The 22,718-nt window shown below is 39.3% G+C and overlaps 2 protein-coding genes across 2 annotated transcripts in view; both read left to right on the top strand.

The window, feature by feature from the left end:
• LOC117445899 (collagen alpha-1(XXIV) chain-like) overlaps positions 1-5,837 on the top strand; it is a 102,123-nt gene extending 96,286 nt beyond the window's left edge. The window contains exons 54-60 of the mRNA XM_034081836.2: positions 534-569; positions 781-807; positions 2,958-3,023; positions 3,169-3,337; positions 3,463-3,572; positions 4,087-4,323; positions 4,440-5,837. Of these exons, the coding sequence (XP_033937727.1) occupies positions 534-569; positions 781-807; positions 2,958-3,023; positions 3,169-3,337; positions 3,463-3,572; positions 4,087-4,323; positions 4,440-4,586 (792 nt within the window). The 3' untranslated portion in view covers positions 4,587-5,837. The remainder of the gene's footprint in view (positions 1-533; positions 570-780; positions 808-2,957; positions 3,024-3,168; positions 3,338-3,462; positions 3,573-4,086; positions 4,324-4,439) is intronic.
• A 746-nt stretch (positions 5,838-6,583) lies between these two features.
• The window catches only part of znhit6 (zinc finger HIT-type containing 6), a 44,635-nt gene continuing 28,500 nt past the window's right edge, over positions 6,584-22,718 (top strand). The window contains exons 1-5 of the mRNA XM_034081407.1: positions 6,584-6,757; positions 7,159-7,224; positions 13,618-13,724; positions 14,263-14,348; positions 19,689-19,792. Coding sequence (XP_033937298.1) covers positions 6,642-6,757; positions 7,159-7,224; positions 13,618-13,724; positions 14,263-14,348; positions 19,689-19,792 — 479 coding nt within the window. The 5' untranslated portion in view covers positions 6,584-6,641. The remainder of the gene's footprint in view (positions 6,758-7,158; positions 7,225-13,617; positions 13,725-14,262; positions 14,349-19,688; positions 19,793-22,718) is intronic.

Below are 22,718 nucleotides of genomic sequence, written 5' to 3'. Positions count from 1 at the left end.
ACAGTGCAATCCACATAGTCACTCCTATATCCCTGTTCCCACTCTGTAATGTAAACTGTAGTAAGATGTTCGGTTTAGCCTAAATCCCTGTACACTATCACACAGCAACAGACTGTGGAAACAATGGCCCCTTCATTCTAGCCTTTTCTCAAAAACTGATGATGTTGCACATGTTCATGCTCTCACATTAATGGATATGAATTACCAGAAACCGCCTGTTTCATAAAATGCCCCCACCATTACTAATTGAAAAATGCACCAATGCATTTTGGAGGACTTCCATTTTTTTCATTCTGGATAGACACATGGTCAAAGGAGAAAATGAATCATCATTCCCAGAAGTTAATTAGGTTCCATTCTGCTCTGTGTGTTTACACTTTCAACATCCGATACAAATACATTTGAAAGCTCTCACATGCTAATGTGGTATAAATGCAAGGTGTTTTCACAGGTCAACAGAGCCAACAGGATAAACTGAATACATTATCATTATTACATCATGTTAACACTCATTTTCTTTCTCACATTTTCAGGGGCCACAAGGACCACAGGGAGGTCCAGGACCTAGTGTAAGTTAACCTTACTACCACTTTTCAGCTTTCTACGACAGTTCACATACTCTATACATGTCTAATTATAAAGCACTAAGGTTCATCTCGTGGTACATTATCTCTTACATTGTGTAAAAGACATGTTTTAACAGAATGTGATCTGACACCAACCACATTGGGCTCATTTTTCACTGTGTCACTCATCTTGTCTTCTTTCTTCCTACCTTAGGGACCCTCTGGGGCTCCTGGTCCAACAGTAAGTGCTGTGTGTCACTCATGTAGACAGGTAGTTAGGATCAGCTCGAAGTCTGGATACTTGTTTTTAGTTTCATGTAAAAGACATAAGGTTTGGACCATAGAGTTGCAGGGAAAATTGTCCAGCACCTACGGAGTGATTTCAAAATATCAATGATATACTGATGATGGCAGTCATCAATGCTTAGCCTTTTCTGGCACTGATAAAAATCCTCTTCACGTTTCCTATCTGTCAGAATTTCTGGATTACACAGCTTTCTGCTACCTGAATGACCTTTTCCTGTAGGAACAATTCCCCAGAAAAACAACACAAGAACTGAGAAAAACACAAGAACCGAGAAAAACACAAGAACCGAGAAAAACAACTACACATCTTTCTTTTTGTTTATACACCTTATGTGATATCCGTAGTGTTTATGCTGGGACGATGTGTTATTCTTCCCCCTACTTAAGAAAGAAATGTCAGGGACTTTTTGATGCAAGACTTATTTTACTACGTTACTTTTATCCATGTATTTTTCCTTAATGTTTATTTTATTAGCTTTTCTTTTTTAATGCTTAATGTCTTTCATTTTTTTGTAAAGCACTTTGAATTGCCTTGTGTTGAAAAGTGCTATATAAATAAACTTGCCTTGCCTTGGCTTGCCTTGGTATTAGCAGTGGCGGCTGGTGGAAAATATTTTTGGTGGGGCTGTTGATATAGTGAGTAAAACATTTTTTTTTGGGAGAAATTACCCCTTAAATTAGGACTTCTTGTGATGTAATGGCGCGTTTCCAGTGCAGCGCGGAGCTCGCTTTAAGCGTGCCGAGCCGTGCGGCGCCCGTTTTTGGTTGCGTTTCCACTTGGCCTAGTACCGGCTAGCGGGTCCTAATTCACAGTTTTTCTGGCCCCATAAAATCGTGGTTCTAGGGCCAGGAACAACCAGGCTGAGTCGGGCTGAGTATGCTAACCTAGAGAGAGAACCGCTGGCAAGGGGGCTACAACTACATCAAGATGAACATATTTTACCGTGATTTAATTGTAATACACGTTTCAAAATGATGCCGAATTAACAACATACTGATACCGGTTAGTAAAAACCATGAATTAACGCTTTGACAAGTCTTCAGATAGACGGCAGGCGAAAAACCCTTTTAAAATGCGTGTTTTCTAAATGGAGCTTGGCTAAGCTAACGTTATGCTCCGACCGTCCACACTCACAACAACGGCCTATACAGACATAAATAAACCAGCGACTGTATTCTCCATGACACAGACAGTCTGTGGTTTGTACTTGTTTAACTTTTGTCTAGTTTCTGAACAGATCGTATCTGTCCCCGGCTGTTTGAAGAGCAAGCATGGGAAACAAAAGACAGCATTTACCTGTTTGCATCCAGCTAGCCATGCCTTTCTGGTGTACCAGCTACGTGAGAAGCCTCGTTGATACGTTGTGTCTTTTTCACGAGCTTGCTGCGATATATACAAATCGGGTTGGTCCGGTCCAAGGTCTTTAAGCAACAGTTTATCTCCCAAACTTCTCCTTTCGAAAGGATTGAAGAGTAGCTCTTGCACGGAATTGGGTGCGGACTGAGGTCCGGCGACTCCACCTGCACACGAAGCCATTCTCATCCAACTACTGCGTCACCTTGGTCACTCACGAGTCTAAAAAACAACTCACGTCAACGCACGTAAGCAACGTGGGCGCCAACGTGGGCGCCAACGTGAGCGCCCTCGTGACCAAAATATTTGACGGCGCTGATTGGCTGAAATTATGTTTCGGCGGCACAGTTTACTATTGAGACTTTTGCAACGTGTTGGTTGCAGCTGTTTGGCTCGGGGGCTCCTTGTACGGCACCCGGTAATGATAAACTAATGCCACGGGCAAGGCCAGGCAGGACTTATCAGTAACTTTAGACATCGTAACACAATTTTAAACGAGATTTTATTGTATATTATACATTTTACTGATACCAATTGTATGATATTTACCTTGTTCATTAGAAGAAAAAAAAAATCTTTTTTTTAAAATCTTTTTTGTTTAATTTAATTTTTTTTTTTTTTGGAAGAGGTGATGCGGCGCCCCTAGCGCCCCTATGGGCCGGCCGCCACTGGGTATTAGGGTGTATTCTTATTCTATTCAACTTTTATAACTGTTGACTTTGAATCCACAGAGGCAGATGTATGTCGACTCAGCAATCTACGGTCTATCTGAGTCAAATGTTGCCCTGGGGACAGAGGTAAGGCACTAATACACTCGGGCAGTTGAGGGGGTGAATGGCTGTATTTCTTATTGCGAGGACATACCAATTACTTTTTGTTGGTATTGTAAGTGTAATATTGATCTTTGGAGTCTCAAACGCTGTCTTTTCCGTTCTCTACCAGAGTTACCAGAACACAGAGATGAGCCTTCCAGAGCAGAATACAGAGATCCTTAAGACTTTACACTACCTTAGCAGCGTGATAGAGAGCATCAAAACGCCTCTGGGCACGAGGGAGAATCCGGCTCGTGTCTGTAAAGATCTTATGGAGTGTGATCACAAGCTGAAAGATGGTGAGTCTCATCTACCTGATACTGAGGGGATGGATGAGAGGATTTTAGGCATATGCGTTTTTTATTAATAAAATTCCTGTCTTGCTTTTCCTGTCTCCGTCTGTCCTCTCTTCGCCAACTGTTAGGTTGGTTCTGGATTGATCCAAACCTGGGCTGTACCTCTGATGCCTTCAAGGTCTTCTGCAACTTTACCGCAGGAGGGCAGACCTGTGTACATCCAGTGGCTTCTGATAAGGTAACATTAAAGTGGAACAAAGATGAACATGAATATGTCAAGGTACTAGATAACACAAAGGACTGTTTTAATGCTTAGTGTAAACCGTCCCCATCTATGTCAGTTGATTGTTTGAACTTCAATTAAGTGTTTTCTCGTCTACTTCCTTAATGCACATTTTGAATTTCAATTACATCATCTCGTCTGCAGTGTTCTGACTAGAAAAATGAAATGACTGCTATACCTCTTTTTACCTCAAAGAAACACCATTATTGGTTGTATAAAAGTAATCTTAACATGCCTTAATTCACATTTAGTTTTATAATTTTCTTCATTCAGTTAAAATGTGCGATTAATTTGGATGGAAACCTAGCACCACAACAATGGGATTCATTCGATTAATCTAGTAACTTAACTGCAAAAACCCTTGGCTCGTCCTTAAGCTTGACTTTGTTGGATGTTGTGTCCAACTTTTCAAACTGAATTTTAAATTATAAAGGCAGACTGAGCACACTGTTTCTGCTCTCAACCACAGATGGTGTTTGGGGTAGGGAAAGTCCAAATGAAGTTCCTCCACTTACTGAGCACTGAAGCCAGTCATAGCATCATGCTCCACTGCCTGAACGACCCTCCCTACGGCACCACCGGCAGCCTCAGCTCCACCGGACCCTCACAACGAGAAAACGACCCCCTACGGTTTCAGGGCTGGAACAAACAGATGTTTGAGAAAGACACACTACTTGAACCACATGTGCTGCAAGACGAGTGCAAGGTAATGATCATGACAGAGAAATATTTTTGCAATATTATGAAATACTTATTAAAATATATTCTATCAAATTTAAGATTAATCACTTTGTATTGACTCCTCTATGCATCCTTCTTCAGATCCAAGATGGCAGCTGGCACCAGTCACGTTTCTTCTTCCATTCTCAGGACAGTCGTCAGCTTCCGATTGTGAACATACAGGAATTTCCCACATCACAGCCCACTAGTCAGCGACGTATAGAAATCGGTCCGGTCTGCTTCCTTTGACCCCAACATCACTGTCCTGTAACAAATTACATGAACTTTTAAAATGCAAGGCTGTTGCAAAAGCTGCCTACCAAAGAGCATGTGTCTCTGACAGAGTGTTGGAATCCGCTATGCGAGCAACAACCGCCCCATGTACAATCAAAAGCACGCTTACATGGAAGAACTCAATCTCTCCGGAACATCCGGGCCAAGAAGGCCAAAGGAGAGGTGTATACCAATATTTATCATAAATTGTATGTACAAAAGTATGTTTTTCATTGATAATTAGTCCAACTGTGCTTAGGTTGGCTGTACAGACATCACTCCCTGATCACAGGCCAAGGTCTCATTTAGCAGCAGCCTATTCTAACCTCAAAAATCACCCCCCCCCCCCCCTCACGCCCAAGCTCACCCAGACATCCACAGCAGAGGCCTAACCCGAAGGAGCGTGCCAGGCCTCTACATAGATCCACTGTATCTATCCACAGTTTTTTTATATAAGTGCAATAGCATGTGCATAATGTGTGACTGCTTGATATTTCACTTTCCTATCAAAGGCTATATGATACATTGATTTAACTTCCTGCGGTCCTGCCCAGTATGACCCGTACATCTTGACAGATGGTGCTCTACCTCTACCTGGTCAATTGCTTTCTAGATAGTTGCTAATATCAAATTAGTGTTTTTTTTGCCTTTGTGTTGTATGTACCGGTTACATCAAGATTTATTTTTTTGTCTAAGTACTTATGTTCATTTGGTCATTTTTAATTTATGAACCATTTTTTTATACACTACATTTTATTGTAGCCTTTCCTTTTAAGTGGTAGGTTCTTCAGGGGAAACCTATCATTGGTGCTGCAAAACAGAATGATTCATCAGTGAGTTTTACATTTCCTGTGTATATATGGACAGCATACTGTATGTTTATTTATATCCTTTTTTGTTTGTGTTCACATTACTGTACCACAGTAAGTTATACTCTCAGAGAACTATTTGGTCCATCACAACTCAGTCTAAAAAAGTATTTATGTGTTAACGGTGTATTTGTGTTCACGCCTGTGACTGTATGTTTATCATACTGTCATTTTGGTTTAGTCAGTGGTGGTTGGTTAGGTTCACTGGCAGCTACATAGAGCCAGAGTCAGATTACACAACAACCCATTCATCATATTAAGTTATGTTACCTTGAACAAAGTGTAATTATATAAAGTTTGTGCAGGATAAAGGTGGATGCAAATGTGTAAATAATAAATATGTTGTCAAACAAATAAATGGAGCATTTTATCCACAAATGGTTTTGTAGTGTTTTTGAAATGCTTGGACTTGTAAAATATCCTCAAATGCTCTTGAATTTTAGATAAGTGTATTTTATTTTATTTTATTTATATTGGGGAAAGATGATCAACACACTTGTATGTTAATTGTACATTGTATATACTTACATGCCTCTTATGGCAATGCCTTTAGCATAGGTTTTCTATCTAAACTGGAACATATCTAGATGCACGTAACCCAGTGAAACCACTGATCAAATGTGGTTTGTGCAAATAATCTCTCTCACACTTGCACATTCCTTAAATAAATACAGATATAAATATGCAATGACTCCAACCCCAATCAACTCATCCTCTATATGCATACAGTATTTGAGGTGAGGAACTAAACTTGGAAAAAACACCAAGTATTGTTGAAATCATAAACACTTGCAGTTACATGGTGGTCATAAAAAACATTCCGCAGCTTCAGCATTTGTTGTTCTTTTCCTACAATATTGTTTACTTACTATTAGCAAAACAAGACAATACATTTCAATATTGTCTGTGGAAACTTTTTGCAATTATACTGTATTTGGACAGATGTTCTTCGCATCAGCTCAGTGTTATTTCTGCTGTTAGTGTGTTTACTTTGACGCCACTGAATGAAGGTGTAGTTCTCCCCCACTAACACCGGGAGGCGCCGCTGAGCTGGTCTCTCTCTAACCGGAACTCCCCTCCACGTGCTGCCGCTGGCCCCCGGCGGAAGACAGTTTGTTTTGAAGCCGCGGAGCTGTGTCCAACGTGCGGCTACACTTCTCTCATGTGCTCTGTAAAAGTCCCAGGAACAGACATAATGTCAACCATGGACAGCCAGGTTGAAAACAGCGACAAAGAAGAAGAGCTGAAAGCGAGCAAAAGAAAGATATCTCTCTGCAAGTAAGTGCTTTAACAGACAGGAAGTCATTATAAAACTTCAGCTAGCACACATCTTCATGATGGTTTTAATGTGTGTTCGTTCTCACCATTGTATAAATGATACGTATATGAATAGGAGCATATACCAATAACAATAAAACACGCTTAAAAGCCGTATGTGCTATTTAGCTAACGTTAGTAACAACGTTAGCACACTCCTCTTTTTCTAGGAGTTATTTCGCCCTCACTTTAATGACTGACTGTCATTACTTCCAAATTATGTTTGTATGTTTTTCTGTTATGCTGGTTTCCTTAAAGGTGGGTTGTTATTTTCTCTTTGTTGCCCGTGTCTTTTGTTGCAATTCACCTGTAAAACTGCCCGCACATGTGTGTGCCTCTGCTGACATGTTGTCTGTCTGCAGATGTGGAGTGTGTGGATCAGAGGAGGCGAAGTACAGATGTCCTGCCTGCCTGGCCCACTCCTGCAGGTGAGATCACTGTTCAAGGAAATGCAGTTGTTTTACTGACAAATTAACACATTGTGAGGTGACACACAACAACACAATTACTACACAATGTGTTTTTGTCTTTTTGTATACATGTGAGATGGGATGAGATGAACATGTTGTCCATTCTTAGAAAATCCATTGAACCAATTACTTTAGTGTCAATAGTTGACCGATATTATTTATCAGTCATTGTTACTTAGCAATAGTATATTACACGTAGTTGTATATCCAGATAACATGTAAGCATGTTTCTATATCTTAAAGTATAATATTTTCAATTATTATACACTTTTTTTTGGTTAACTTACATTTTATCTTATTAAACTATGTTTATGTATGCACCATGTACACCAAGGCAAATTCCTACTTGGCAATAAACCTGTTTCTGATTCTCATTATATTTCATGAAGCATAAAAGCTTAGTCTGTTGTGTGAGATATCTCTAATGAAAACTAAAAAAGGGTTCTGCTTTTTCTGATTTAAAAAAACTAAAATCTCTGAAGTATGATTCAAATAAATAGTTACAAAAAATGTCTTCTGTCTTTGCGTGCATCAACATATGGACTTTACTGTTCCATGTCCAGCAACAACATGCTGCAGATAATGGCGATCGTTCATAGCCTAATACTTCAATTCTGTGGATGCTGAAGCTTTTGCGAAGGTCATGGCACCAGGGGATGTACTTCCCCTGTCTCTCATGGCTGCATGTTGTTTCAGGCATCATTCAGCATTCCTTTGACATAGTTTCTGAGTTTACCGTATTTGTCTGTCACTGGCCAAATACCTGTCTTTAAAAAAAAATGGGTATTTCCATGCCTGGTATTTTTTTGTTGGATCTTTCAGAAAGCAAATAACAGCCCCTTTTATAATTATTTTGGCTTCAGTGATGTTTGAAAATTCCGCTCCGTTAAAAGTGCCGAATTGCTGGGTTGGAATATTTATTAAGGTCATTAACTGAAGTAACAAAGGAACCAGGGAGTGATATCGAAAACAAAACCAAACCATTTTCTCTAAAACAAATGTTAACTTTCTAAATGTGGTGAGTTATGTGTAGGTGTCCTTTTTTAGTGATTTTATTTTTTTATTCAGTTTTTGTTTGATTAGTATTCTAAGCTGTTTATTATAGAAGCTTTCTGATTGAACTGTTTAGCCTAACCAACTATAGCGTTAGGTTAACGTAAAAAAACAACAACTGTTATGTGTTTCACTCTTGTTATGGTTAATCTTATGGACTTTATGAGTATGTTTACTAGATTCGTGTTAATAACTTCACACTCCTGTTATCCTTGGGGTCAATTTGGTTAACCGGTTAAACGAAATATACATATCCTATTTTTGTTTTTATTATTATTTTTTTATCCAATTCTTTTTCAATAATTTTTGGAAACAAGTACATACATGTTCAAATAAGTGTAGAAACCAAGTCGAATTTGTCAAATGTATTGAACTGGTGATCACAGTTTGACAGCTATGCCTACAGCTTTTCGATTCACAATCAGCCCAGCTGTAGAGAAGACCCTCTCAGCTGGAACGGAGGTTGCGGGTATAGCAAGGTATAGCATGTATAAGTTTAATTTTATTCAATTTGATAATATGTAATCAACTTAGGCATCACTCCCAATTTTTTTTTAAATTAAAACATTTCAATTTTTTTTTTAACATTAATAAAAATATTCATAACTCATATTCGAATACATGAATAATTTTGAATATTCGATTAATCGTTCCCATCCCTAGTCAAAATGGCTTCAACTGTATTCAGTATTGTATGAACATGTTTGAATTGGGGGGTGGACGTCACATCCTCTAGGGCAGGGGTATTCAACTAAAATTCAACGAGGTCCAGTTAGAGAAAATGTCCCCATGCAAAGGTCCGGAACTTCAAAATGTCTAACTTTGTGAATTACTGTGATATATATTGAAGTAGCTGTAGCTTTATCAACGACTGCATGTAATCAACAACTGACTGCCAATCAAATAAAGTAAGTAACAATTCAAAAACAACAATATTTATTGTCTATTAACATTGAACTATACAGATATACAGTAAATACTGTGGATATGTGTAATTTTCCTCTCGGGCTGCATTTACAAATAAAATAGAGAAAATAAATAAAATAGCTTTTGAAAATATCTTGTATGCATCTTAAAAGTGCTTAATTTTAGATAAATAAAGTGTAGTAGCAGCTGGAGTTTCCCTTTTTCTTTGTTAACAGTTTCAGACGATTATAGAAGAATATCAGTCTTTACATCATAACAATTGAACAGTTTCAAAGTTTCTCTTTCTTTCCCTCTTATATTGCAGTCCCTCACTCACTTTTTTTTTTATTCAGTGCGAGAATTGAGCTGGAGCTTGTCCTGCCAGGAGTTTGTAAATCTGGGCTGAAATGGTGTCAGGGCCATTCTCATACACATGCAGGTGCTCATTGGTTACAGTGATGCAAACACAGGTATGGTGAAAAAAGAGAGAACTATTAGAAGCAGAAAAAAAACAGCGTAATATACCATCTGACGAAGGCCTGTGCTATAATGCTTCAATTAACTGGCTATTCTTTATAATATACTCAGATCAATAGGAGACAGAGATGTTAAGTTATAAATCAAGGGTTTTTATTATTATTTACAGCAGGGGTGGGGAACCTTTTTCCATTCAATTTTTACAACATCCTCCGAGGGCCGTACAAATGATTGAACTCAACCTCTGCTTAAAAAAACTAAAATCACAGCCCATTCATTTGGCCTTTCTTTCATGCTGTGCAAAGAATCCAGATATCTCACCATGCACGGTTGTGGCATGACCACCAAAACAGAAAGATATGGACACAAGATGTGTGCAAATGCATTTAGTTTCCTATCCTGGACCATGTGAACATGATTTAAGTGTGGGGGGGGGGGGGGGGGATATTAAATATTGAAGTTAAAAGCATCAAAATCTTTGAGAGCAACATGAAGAGATCTATGGATACATCTCTCAACATCCATATGAAACAGAACTGTAAGCAGATTTTTCTTTTTGGATATTTTACAAATCACTCTCCTTTTAAACTATTCTTGTTATTTTTAACAACTTTTTTGTTACTGTCATATAGTATTTTATACCTGTTTTTCATTTAGTCTCATTAATAACTATAATGATCATATCAAGGTGTGCCTTAACCTCACTGAGCTGAGGATATTTGAGCCTCTCAGGAGAGAGCTCTCTTCCACCTGGTTGTAGAAAAGCTCTTTAAATTCATTAGCATAGCTAGCTAACCAGATGCTAATAACAACAGATCGCCACTGTGCTTACAACTAAAGACACAGCCACGCAAACACTGCGGTATGTGTACGGCTCCTTGGGTACTGCAATATTTGAAGGGCTGGAGCGGCGTTCCGGTGCTCTCTGTCAGCACTCCTTTCAGACGAGACATACCACGTGAAGACCTATGGTGAAGACACGTTACGCTCGTGTTGTATTCAAGGAACCTGTCCTTGGCCAGGAAAAACAGGTACTCGCTTGTTTAATTATTTTTGCGGTCTAGATTTCTTCTTCTTTTTTGAAGTGAGAAGTTGTCCGTCAGTCGGATTGACGGACGGACTCCCCACCCCCACCCCCAAAACGAAAACTCTTCGGTTCTCCACGAATTACACAAGTCACCCGAATCAGCGTTAAAAAAGCGGGAGGCGCCGGAAAATCCCCTATTAATGTATTGATTATAGCTCCGGGTCCGTCTAGGTCGGCGTCTAGGTCGGCGTCCGGACCGCGGTCCGCCAGTTGCCGACCCTTGCCCTAGAGGGTCCGGGGGTATGCCCCCCGGGAAGATTTTTTTGAACACTTTTAAAGTAAAATGCTTCAATCTGGTGCACTTTGAGCACACATTACTAGAGACCTGATCTAGGGGGTACAACTCTAAAACAGGCACATCCAGCTGGGAAGAGACCAAGGGGTTGACCTAGGACCAGGTGGAGGGATTATATCTCTTCGCTGGCCTGGGAGCACCTTGGGATCCCCCAGTCAGAGCTGGTTGATGTCGCCAGGGAAAAGAAAGTTTGGGGCTCTCTGCTGGAACTGCTACCCCCGCGACCCGACCACGGATAAGCGGGAGAAGATGGATGGATGGATGGATGGATTACCAATAACCTACCATAGCCAATAACAAATAAATGTAACTTATTTTATTTTTGTTGTTTATTTTCTTATTTTACCTAGTTAACATTTATTTATTTATGCATATTGTTGTATCTCTCCAACTTTAAACGATATTTTTGGTTTACTGTCTAATAGTATACATTGGAATGATTTCAAACCTGTTTTTATTTATTCTAATAATTATAAAGGACTGCGTATGTGTTTACATAATGTGTGGTCAAAACGTTTGAGACCCACTGAGATAACTTAGACTAAAAAAGTAAAGTCCTTTACCTCACTGAGCCTCTCAGTCTGACAGGAGAGCTCTCCTCCACCCTGGTTGTAGAAACATCTACTTCTTATATCCATTAGCGCAGCTAGCACCAGATTCTAATAACAACAGCGCTGGTACCGGTGCGCCCTCTCTCTCGCTCCCACACTCGCACTTTGAATGTGAGCTGCGGGTGCCAGATAAGCCAACATCCCCCACTTTCATCACTTACAGTGCCCATCGTACGGGGCAAATTAAAAGTGTAACCGGGGTGAAAAGGGTGTTACATTTACTTAATTATGAATATTGTTACCAAGACCAAAAATTTGGATGAGCACCAAGGGTCAAAAATGTTTTTTCCCCTCCCAGAGCTACCAGCGCAGCACCCCCAGATCTGCCGCCTATGCCCTTCCTAGTACATATACAGTGGCAATGTCTCAAGATTTAGCAAAAATACCTTTATTGAACATACATGTAACACAAATACTACAAATCCACATAACAAAAAATCAAAAAACCACTTATTATTATTTTATAGGGATGTAACGAAACCAAACACTCACGGTACGATAATATCGCGCTAAAAAAGTCCACGGTACGATATCTATCGCGATATTGAAGGAAAAAAAAGTGAATTATTATTATTTATTTATTTTTACTTTATTTATTCAAATCAAATCAAGTTTTTTTTTAGCACATTTATAAACGATTTATGGTCGAGCCAAAGTGCTGTACATATAATAAAATTAGCCTACAGTAGAGACACTTTACAGCAAATACAACAGCACAGATTTTTCAGAATATCAGTATGAGAAAAAACGACACCCTCTATCCGTAGACCCTCACATCGTACAAGGAAAAACTTCCAGAGAAAACCCACAGTTTAAGGGGAAAAAATTGGAGAAACCTCACAGAGGAGGGATCCCTCTCCCAGGACGGACAGACGTGCAATAGATACCGTGTGTAAATCGAAGAGATAATACATTTTACAGCATATAGACTGAATGTTAGGAAATGCATGTGTCTGTAATAAGAAGAATAATTACAGAATAATAAATCTGATTTGTACAGCATTTTAGTAGGATAGTAGTATTTTAAAGTGTCAACAACATAATAATCAGACCCTGCAATAGAATAAATCAAGTTTCACTTTAGTTTTTCAAGTAACTCAACTCTAACTCACTCACTCAGCATCATCAATGTTATCTTTTAGGAATATGAGCATGTCCACATTTCCAGGTAGAAGCTGGGATGTTTGAGCGTTTACAATATCCCCTGCTGTGGAAAAAACTCTTGCTTGGTACTGATGTTGCTGGGACAGAGAGATATGCTTTGGCCATGGGTAACAGCAGTGGGTAAAACTGTGCATTGTCTCTCCACCACTTCAAAAACAATACCGTTTTTGCCAAGAAGGTGAGGCTTATTGACAGGGCGAGATATAAATATACTGTTGGTACTTGTCAATGTCTCTAGGTGTGTAAATGTAGCCCTGTAAATACGATGTCCTTTTGTGTTATCTGTTGTTTTATGTTCATGTTGTAACCTACTTGCTGCCATGTTGGACAGGTCTCCCTTGAAAAAGAGATCGATGATCTCAATGGGACCTAATGGTTAAATAAAGGTTTAAAAAAAAAGATGAAAAAAATCGCGGTAGATTTTGTCAGTCTCACGACGGTTATGAGACATTTATTTCCCGCGATATTCGATATATCGTTACATCCCTATTATTTTATAACCTCTTTAGCTTATCTAGTGTTTGTCCATGTACAGCGCTGGTTATTTGCTTTAGGCAGGGGTTTATATTTGTCCATCTCAGTTCCGCAGACCATCAGTCCTTGGATAACATTTGCATGTTATCTTCCATCCTTCTTTGTCCAGTGTTCTTACTGCTGTTCTTCGAGCACTGTCTAGACAAGCTGAAATGAAGCCAAACCAAATTCCTGTAAACAATTGAGGCATTGTCTAACACATTTTGTCTCTGTACATTTCCCAGCTTGCTGTGCGTGAAGAAACATAAGCAAGATTCGGGATGCAATGGAATTAGAAATAAATCTGCCTTTGTGACCCTCTCACATTTTGATGAAATGACACTTCTAAATGGTGAGTATCTTCTGTACTCCCTACCGTGACAGAAAAAAAGGTTTTAGCTTGACTGTCGAATTGAAGCATGGAAACACCATATCCTGTTCATGAGATACCTGAATATGCTAGTGTGTATTCCTGGCCTGCTGTTGCATGTATATACCTTTTTTATAATACCTTATTTATATTTTCTGTTACTCATCTTCCAGTTCTGGTTTGTTTTTGTAAACATCACAACAGTATGCAGTGATATTTTAACCCTATTTATCTTTTCTAATGTAAACATATCCTGAATATGATTAAAACCGGGATACGCCTTATTACTGGATTACACAAAAACACTTATTGAAGAGCAATCATCACTTCAAGTAAAATGTACCAGAAAATTGTGAAGAATATTATTTTTGTAATTGTTGGCAGCAGATATGTGTTTCTTTAAGCATAAGAAAAAATAATAACTGGTACACATTGTATTAATGTTTCGTGATACAAACACAAATGCTTATTTTTTACTTGGGTATTTGTGTTTACCTTTTGTCCCCTACCTGCTGTGTAGACTACAGACTCCTGGAGGACACAGGACGCTTTGCAGACGGTGCCACCAGAGACAAGCTCATCCAGACTCCTCGCTCCACTTTAAAAGTATGTTGTATTTTTAACTGTACCTCTAAGGCAGGGGTGTGGAACCTTTTTCCTCTGTCAGACGAGACATATACCACGTGATGACAAGTTAGGCTCGTGTTGTGTTCAAGGACCCTGACCTTGGCCAGGCCCTCGCTTGTTTAATTTTTTTGCGGTCTAGATTTCTTTCATTTTTGCGTGTGTTTATAAATTACCTCGAGGGCCATACCAAATGGTCTCGCGGGCCGTATATGGCCCGGGGGCCGGAGGTTCCCCACCCCTGCTCTAAGGTTACCTCAGGAGTTTGCTCGGCCCACATATTGTTTATTTTGTGCAAGCGGTTGCAACTTTGTCTTAGTTTCACACTATTCCACTGATCAACAGGTAGAAGAAACGGGCCAAAAAAGCCATAAAATGCAACAGCAGACTGCAACCGTGTTATAATTTCTGTAAATAATGTTTTAATATACTTAACAAGTTAGCTTTGCACCCACCTCTCTTGTTAGCTGTAGAAAGCAGTGATCGTGATCAATAATGAAGTGTCCAAACTATTTTCTTTCACTACCAAAAACAGTTTGTTTTCATCATCTATCCAAAGCTATCACTTGGTTTGTCTAATTCAAACCTCAAACAGGTTGAAGATTGTTTTGTACCAAACGAAAATAAGCTGCATGTGTGAACAAACCATTCCCACATCATTAGGTAGTTGTTTTATCTCTTTCAAGTCATAACATTTATGAAGTTAATTGTTTTGGTATTTAGGAACTAAGAGCAGATGGTCCTCTCTTTATTGTTGTCTCTCGTGCTCATATGTTAGCCTTGCAAAAAGGAAACACTTAATATTTGCTAAGCCAAGATCATTCTCCTGAGTGCTGAAAATCCATCTCAGCACCATATCATAGCTAAAATAGTAATTACTCCAATACAGGGTATGATTTAAAAGCTTATAGCATTTCAGAAACTGAATACGTTTCACACAAAGCAAGGAGAGGACTATATATTTATGTAAAACATATGTTTCTGATAAAAATCACAGGGATAAAATAATAGGAATCTGGCTGAAAACAATTCGACCAAAACTGAAGCAGGAAACACATTCCTTTGCCGTAAGTCGAGGTGAATCGGATGAATCATACAATAAGGAGGCTTTAGTGCACTAAGAGAACATGGAGTGTGATCAAAAACAAACTAAAAGCCAGCTTTATTATTGGTGTTTTTATGAAAGTCGTTGGCTTAGGCTGCGGCCCCACGAGGACGAAAACGGCTAAACGCATAGGATTAACACAAACGCAATCGCAAACGGCTTCCGTCCACATGCAATAATTATCCGGATAGTGTCTGCCCACACGAGACCGCTCCGTTTAGCTCCAACCGCTGGAGAAGCTGCAGTACATATGCAGGAGCCTCTACGTGGCGCTGTAACTTCCTCCACAAAAGCAGCGAAGAAGCATGGTTGTCATGGTTGCCCTTCTGTTTATTCTCCGCGGTGGGGGCCGAGGGAACCGGGCAGAGTTTTTCGCCAGTCAGCGTGTATTAAAGTTGAAATCTTCCGGACAAAATTATAAAAGTGCCGGTCAAAGGTCTTCTTTGTTATTTATTGAGCTTTAAAACAAATGAATAACGACTCTATATAATATAATGATAAAATACACGGAGCCTCTCTTTTTCCTCCTTCTCTTCGGACAGCGTCAGTGTCTGTCTCATGCAGCAGCTGATCCAGTAATGAGTGACCCGGCCGACAGTAAAAAATAAACATATTTATAACTAGTTTAGGGAGTTTGAGAGGTAATTAAAATAGCTAAGGGTGATGATCTGACTTGAAGTGTGTGTTTTGCTGCAGCGGGAGGAGCTGCAGGTGGGCAGAGCTGCGTGTCTCCGTCCTGTCAGATTAGACTTCACTCGCGAGAGAAAGATAAATAATCTGAATTCAGGATGCAGTTTACTTTGACGTGGGGGTGAGCAGCAGAGGTGGGGAGAGGCGGGGCTATTGCCTCATCATTATTGCTGTAGATGTTGCACAAACAACTGTAGCATGGTCAATAGCGTCCGGAGCACGATAGCAACTCTGCGATCCGCCATTGTTGTTGTTGTTGGTGGCGAAACACTTCAGCACTGGCGCGGGGTAAGCGGAGGTGAGCAGAAGAGGTGGGGAGAGGCAGGGCTATTGCGCAATCACTATCAGTGATCTGAAAATGTCCGTATAGGGCGCACACACGGAGCTGTTTGACCCCCCAGAGAGTGGCGTATGCATTTCTATCCACCTTGGGACCCGTTGTCGTTTCCTCAGTCGTTTAGTGCCATATTCGGTCGTCCTCGTGTGGCCGAACGGTCTATATGACACTAAACAGTAACGTAAACGACCGAATTCGTCCTCGTGGGGCCGCAGCCTTAATCTTCCCTATTGTGCAGGTATGTGGTAATTTCTTTCTCTGTACTGCAGTCTTCTAAGATCCACACTGTATTTATTTTTATGTTTCTGAGTAGGAATAAAAGTGAATGATTTTGAGGCAATTTATTTCTGAGCTGTCTTAAGTGCAGATCCTTCTCAGAATAAAACTGAACAACTTAAAAAGAAGAACTGAATGTTGCCTTTATAGCAAAATGATATTCATATACATGTCACCAGTCTATTGTTATATATGATTATATAAGTGGAACGTACATGGAAACAATAATATGAAATACCTAGCTTTGCCAATTTCTACAGCAGTATTTCAATATTTTAATTGTTATGCTTTTATTGCTTAACTTGTATAAATTGCAACTTTAGTGATGGACATCTTACTGCGATTGCTCCAGACCACACACATTCATTTTATGTATCCCCGAGTGTCCCCGCCAGCTCTCACCTGAATCAGCTGTCACACTGAAAGCATGGTAGTTGTTAGCCTGGATTGCAGCTTGTTCTTTTGATGGGATTTTCAGAGAAAGCGGCTGCCTCAGCGGCAACAGATCAATCCAAAATAAAGAGTCTCATTCTCATTGAGAGATTACAGCTTGGCACGTGATAAGCCTTTGGAATTGAACATAGCAAGTGCAGTAATCTTTAGTAGCCTTCTATTGCAATAGCTTTTGATAAATCTCTGTTATTGTCTCTCATGCCCCACCAATTTGAAGATGCAACATGAGTGCCGGAGAGAAAAGGCTTTTTCTCTCATATTAAGACAAGGCCAGAAGTGCAGCTCATCTTTGCTTTAATTGTTAATGAAACATGCACAGCTGGATTTATTGATGCAGAGCAGATTGGTATTTATACTTGGAGAAATCCCCTACAGTTTTTTCCTTTGATCTAAAATGTCCGCCTGTCTGAGGCAAAACAAATAATCAAAAAGCATCCCGTTTTAGGAAAGGCAAGTTTATTTATATAGCACTTTTCTGTATGCGACAATTCAAAGTGCTTTACACATTTTTTTTAAATACTTTTTAGGAATAAATACATTAAATACACATTATACAATTTTACAACAGACATTACAAAGCAAAGATAATAAAAATAAACACCACAGGTATACACTACATGTTTAAAAGGCATACTGTAGTTCGAATATGAGTAAAAGCAGCGACAAAGAGATATGTTTTTAGTCTCGATTTAAAAATAGTAAGCGTTTCTGCGGACGTGCATGATTGGGTAGTTTATTCCAGAGTGTCGGGGCATAATAGCTAAATGCTGCCTCTCCATGTTTTGTTTTTACTCTCGGAACCGATAGCAGACCCGTCCCAGAAGACCTGAGGCACCTTGATGGCTCGTATTTATGCAGGAGTTCAACAATATACTTTGGTCCTAAACCATGTAATGATTTAAAAACTAGCAATAGTACTTTAAAATCAATTATTTGGCTGACTGGAAGCCAATGTAGAGATTTCAGAACCGGACTGATGTGATCCACTCTTTTAGTGTTAGTGAGGACACGTGCAGCAGCGTTCTGGATCAGCTGCATATTTTTTTGTCAGCCCTGTGAATACACTATTGCAGTAGTCCAGTCTACTGAAAATAAAAGCATGGACAAGCTTTTCTAAGTCCTGTTGTGACATTAGTTTTTTAATCCTCAATATATTCTTCAGGTGATAATAAGCAGACCTAATGACTGTTGTAATGTGGCTGTTGAAATTCAGGTCTGAGTCCATCACTACACCTAGATTTCTGCCTTTATTAGTGGTTTTGTAGTCTGCCGACTGAAGCTCTGCGATTACTTTTAATCGGTCCTTCTTTGCTCCAAAAACAATGATCTCAGTTTTTTGTTTGTTCAGTTGGAGAAAGTTCTGAGTCATCCAGTCAGTGATGTGCTCAATGCACTTGCTCAGTGTTCTAATCGGAGAACAGTCTCCTGGTGTGATTTTAAAATAAATCTGGGTGTCGTCTGCATAGATGTGATAACTTAGATCGCTCTTTTTAATAATTTCAGCCAGAGATAGCATATAAATATTAAAAAGCAAAGGTCCTAAGATGGAGCCTTGAGGAACCCCGCATGACATATTTGTCAAAGTTGATGTGTCGTTGCCTATTGAGACAAAGTTTTTTCTGTCCTTTAAGTCGGTACTAAACCAATTTAGAGCTGTTCCTGAAACTCCCACCCAGTTTTCTAGACGGTCTAGCAATATGTTGTGGTCAATAGTATCAAAGGCAGCGCTGAGATCTGATAATACTAAAACTGATATTCTGCCACTGTCTGTGTTTAAATGAATGTCATTTAAGACCTTAACAAGAGCAGTTTCAGTGCTGTGGTTAGGTCTAAAGCCCGACTGAAACACATCAAAACCGTCATTTAAAAACATGAAATGACTCAACTGTTGAAAAACTACTTTTTCAATCAATTTGCTTAAAAAAGGAAGGTTTGATATTGGCTTGTAATTATTCATTACGGTTGTGTCTAAGTTATGCTTTTTTAGGAGCGGTTTAATTACTGCAGTTTTCAGGGCCTGTGGAAATACACCTGATTGAAGAGAGTTGTTTACTATGTGTATTATAAAGGTCTTCTTTCAGAAATACTAAATACAGAAATACTAAACTCTATAATGCTATATAATGTTAAGGGCTGCAACCAATAATTATTTTCATTATATAGTTATCCTATCTAACTTTTATAAACTATTTTATTGAGTCAATTATAGATTTCGTCTGTAAAATACATAATTTCCTAAAGCTCAAATCAACATGTTTTGTCATTAACCCAAAAGGTATTCAGTTTATATCCATTGAAGACAAAGAACTTGAGTTGAAACCAGTAAATATGTGAAAAACTATTTGTTTATCAAAATGTTTGCCCTATTAGGTGAGTAAGTTAGTGAATAAACTGATTTCAGCTCTAATACTGAAGTGTAATCAAATGCTTTACTCTGCTATCCGTACTTTCTGTTTCACAGGCAAAGAAGCTGGCAGCCCACGCCAGAAAGGTGAACATCACACTGAGGTTCCTCCCCATCACCTTCACTAAGAGCAAAGAAAACTCCACGTTCTTCATCACAAAGTAAGTAGGAAGTAACTCAAATAGACACTCTATTTGAATGAGTAAGTGATTTTTATACGGTTTATCCTCAGCTGTATTTTTAGCACAGGAGTACACTTATATTGGGAACTTATTTTAATTAAGAGGTGATAAGAGTCTCAGGATCATCACATGCTTTAGGCTCCACATCAGCCTCTTTTGCACAATTTGAAGGTACCATGAATATTATTACTAACATAAAAGAGACTACAACAATTATTCCACTCTCCTCAGAAATCCTTACCGTAATGAAATATGTAGATATGTATTATTATCCTAAACATACACACATGATCAAGTACCAAATTAAAGACAGAACACTAACACAAGTACATACATAATTATAAGTTACACTGCCCTAATGGAAATCCAAACATTTCAAGCGTTTTGAATGATGCGCTCAGTCAAAGATAACACATCCCAGTTTCCTGATGAAGTGAAGTGCTGCTTAGTCTGGGGCTTCTGATTAGTGTTGTTTCACTTTACCACAGGATGGCACTCTTGTTAAGCCCTCACAGCAGCTGTATCTGGAGCTGACTCTCTTCAGGTCATTTTACAGCAGTATGGTGCGTGATGATGAAAGTCACTGGACCTATGACTGTTAAACCTGAAATTGGTAATTTTCCTTAGGTAGTGTTGCATAACCACACCGCTATCTGATAGTCTGAGAGGAGTTGAAGTATTCTACTTCCTCAAGGGAGATTCCTCCATGATGAGGATTGTTGCTTGCCAGCATTTGCAGTCTTGATGTTTTTTCACAACCCTTTACGGGAAGAGACTTGGCCTTTTTCAGCTGGTCACTTTTAGTCATTTTGTTGGTGTTTGCCAGATCTGTTCTGATTTATTTTCATCTCTCAAGCAGTACACACATTCAGTACCAATGCTATAGTATTACATGCTGCAGACAAACCATCATCGAGGAGCTGCACTGCATCTCCTCCCTTATCATATTGCCCTAGTGAGTCAATCCCTAAACCTCTGTGTGACTAGGCAAATGAAAATAATAAAGTATAGGCTATGTTTGTTTCTGATCTGTAATAATACATTATGCATTCTAGTCATTCATCAACCGATATCAGAGAAGGTTGTTGGGGAAAAGGTCAGTGACCAGATGTTCCTGAGCTGTTAACCTCATCTTTTCATAATGACTTAAATATATGCCATTTCCGCAAATTATATTGAATGTGTTGTGTTGAATTAGTCAAGTTAAAAACATGTGAAGGATCTTCCAGTAAACACTGCCTCGTGAGAGTTTTGCTTTACTGAGAAATGAATCAAATATGATGAAAGAAGTCCCCAAAAGGCCACAAAGCATTTTAATGATTATACTTCTTTTTAAATGACCCTTAACACTAGTGTTGGGGAATAATTTCCCCTGCATGTCATCTTTCGCCCTCTGACGCAGATGCCCAGCCTTGATCAGCCGTTATCTCCCTTAAGGAGGGGCTGCCCTAGCATTTTGTTGTTGTTACCAGTTTATGACCGGGCAACTCTCTGTGAGAGATAGTTATTGTTGTGGGACACCTGGAACACATCCTTCTCGGGTGTAGATGACCCCGAGCCATAAGCGACAACAAATGTGATTCAGTGTCCTCAGCTGTTTAGTCTATCTATTGAAGAATGTTGATTATTACACTCTGAACTAGTTAAAACCTGGAGCTACAGGAGGGTTCTTCAGAATTGATTGTGGCATCTCAACCGTGTGGTCAACTCGTGGCCCGTGACATGTCTTGTGAATTCTCCGGCCGAAGCTCCAAATAAACCGTCAGTGTTTGCCATCAAAGCTCCAGCTCTCCTCGTGTCTCTCCGAGTCCTGACTCCAATTGCTTCAGAAGTTTCCCCCACAACTAGGGTTGGATGAGTTTGGGTTTGAACTGTTCTTGATTATTTCGGGGTTCAAAACGGGATACATTGAACTGAATGCCCTTAAAAAACAAGAAATAATGCTCATGGAAATCCACTTTATTTTATTTGCTGTATTAGATAATATGATTCAATAACCTGTGTATTCCTTCTTTTTTTTTTTTTTTTACTGTATTGTAACTTTACATTAAGATACATATGTCACATTCATAAAAAACACAGGGTGGTTTGTCAACCTTATTTGTGAAATGGTGGTCAATATAAACAACATACGGTTTGAAATTCAACATTTATTATGTTTTGGGACAAAATCATATGACTGGGTTGAGAGTGATGACTGGCATTAAAGGTGAATTGGAAACTGCATTCCATGGTGTGTATGTCATACTGCATACATGCTTGCTAGTTGTTTAGAAACTATTACCATCATTTCAAGTTTATATTTCTTGTTGATTCCTTTTACATTGTGAATCTCGGAGCAGGTTCAAATTTGGAACCATTTCTTGATGAACACTTGGCATTAGGGCTGGTGTGATTTAACTGTAACTCCATCTGTACTTTAATAATCTCGTTAGAAATGATTGGTGTGGTCAGATTTGCAGACTTGCAGTATTTTAGAGAGTGAGGCTTTTTACTTTCTTCAGACGCTGAAATAAAAGTAGTTATCTTGGCATGGGCACTTTTCTAATGTGCTCTGTTCTGCTGGTGGTCTTGTCGTGTTTGGCATATTTTCTCCCTCCTTTAGTAACCTCCTGCCAGTGCCACTCACATTCTTTTTAGGAGGAGCCATGTTTCTCTAATCTCTATGTGGAAGAACAGATGAGGGGAGAAATGAAAGTGTTATGAGTCAAGGGACAGCCTTGGGTGCCAATCAGGATTGCCACTAAAAAGACTCCTTTGTCAGTCCCTCCAGCTGGTTTAATGCTGTCACTTTCCCTTTCACCACCCTCTCTCCCATCCTTATACCACTCGGCCATGTCTCTCTTCAGGTGGAGAGGTGAAAATGCAGGTCACATTGAAGAACAAGGTAACATTATTTCACGTT

This window comes from Pseudochaenichthys georgianus, chromosome 4, assembly GCF_902827115.2.
Source record: "Pseudochaenichthys georgianus chromosome 4, fPseGeo1.2, whole genome shotgun sequence".
NCBI classification, from domain to species: Eukaryota; Metazoa; Chordata; class Actinopteri; order Perciformes; family Channichthyidae; genus Pseudochaenichthys; species Pseudochaenichthys georgianus.
Note: the sequence above shows the minus strand (reverse complement) of the source record. Positions and strands in the feature narration are given on the sequence as shown.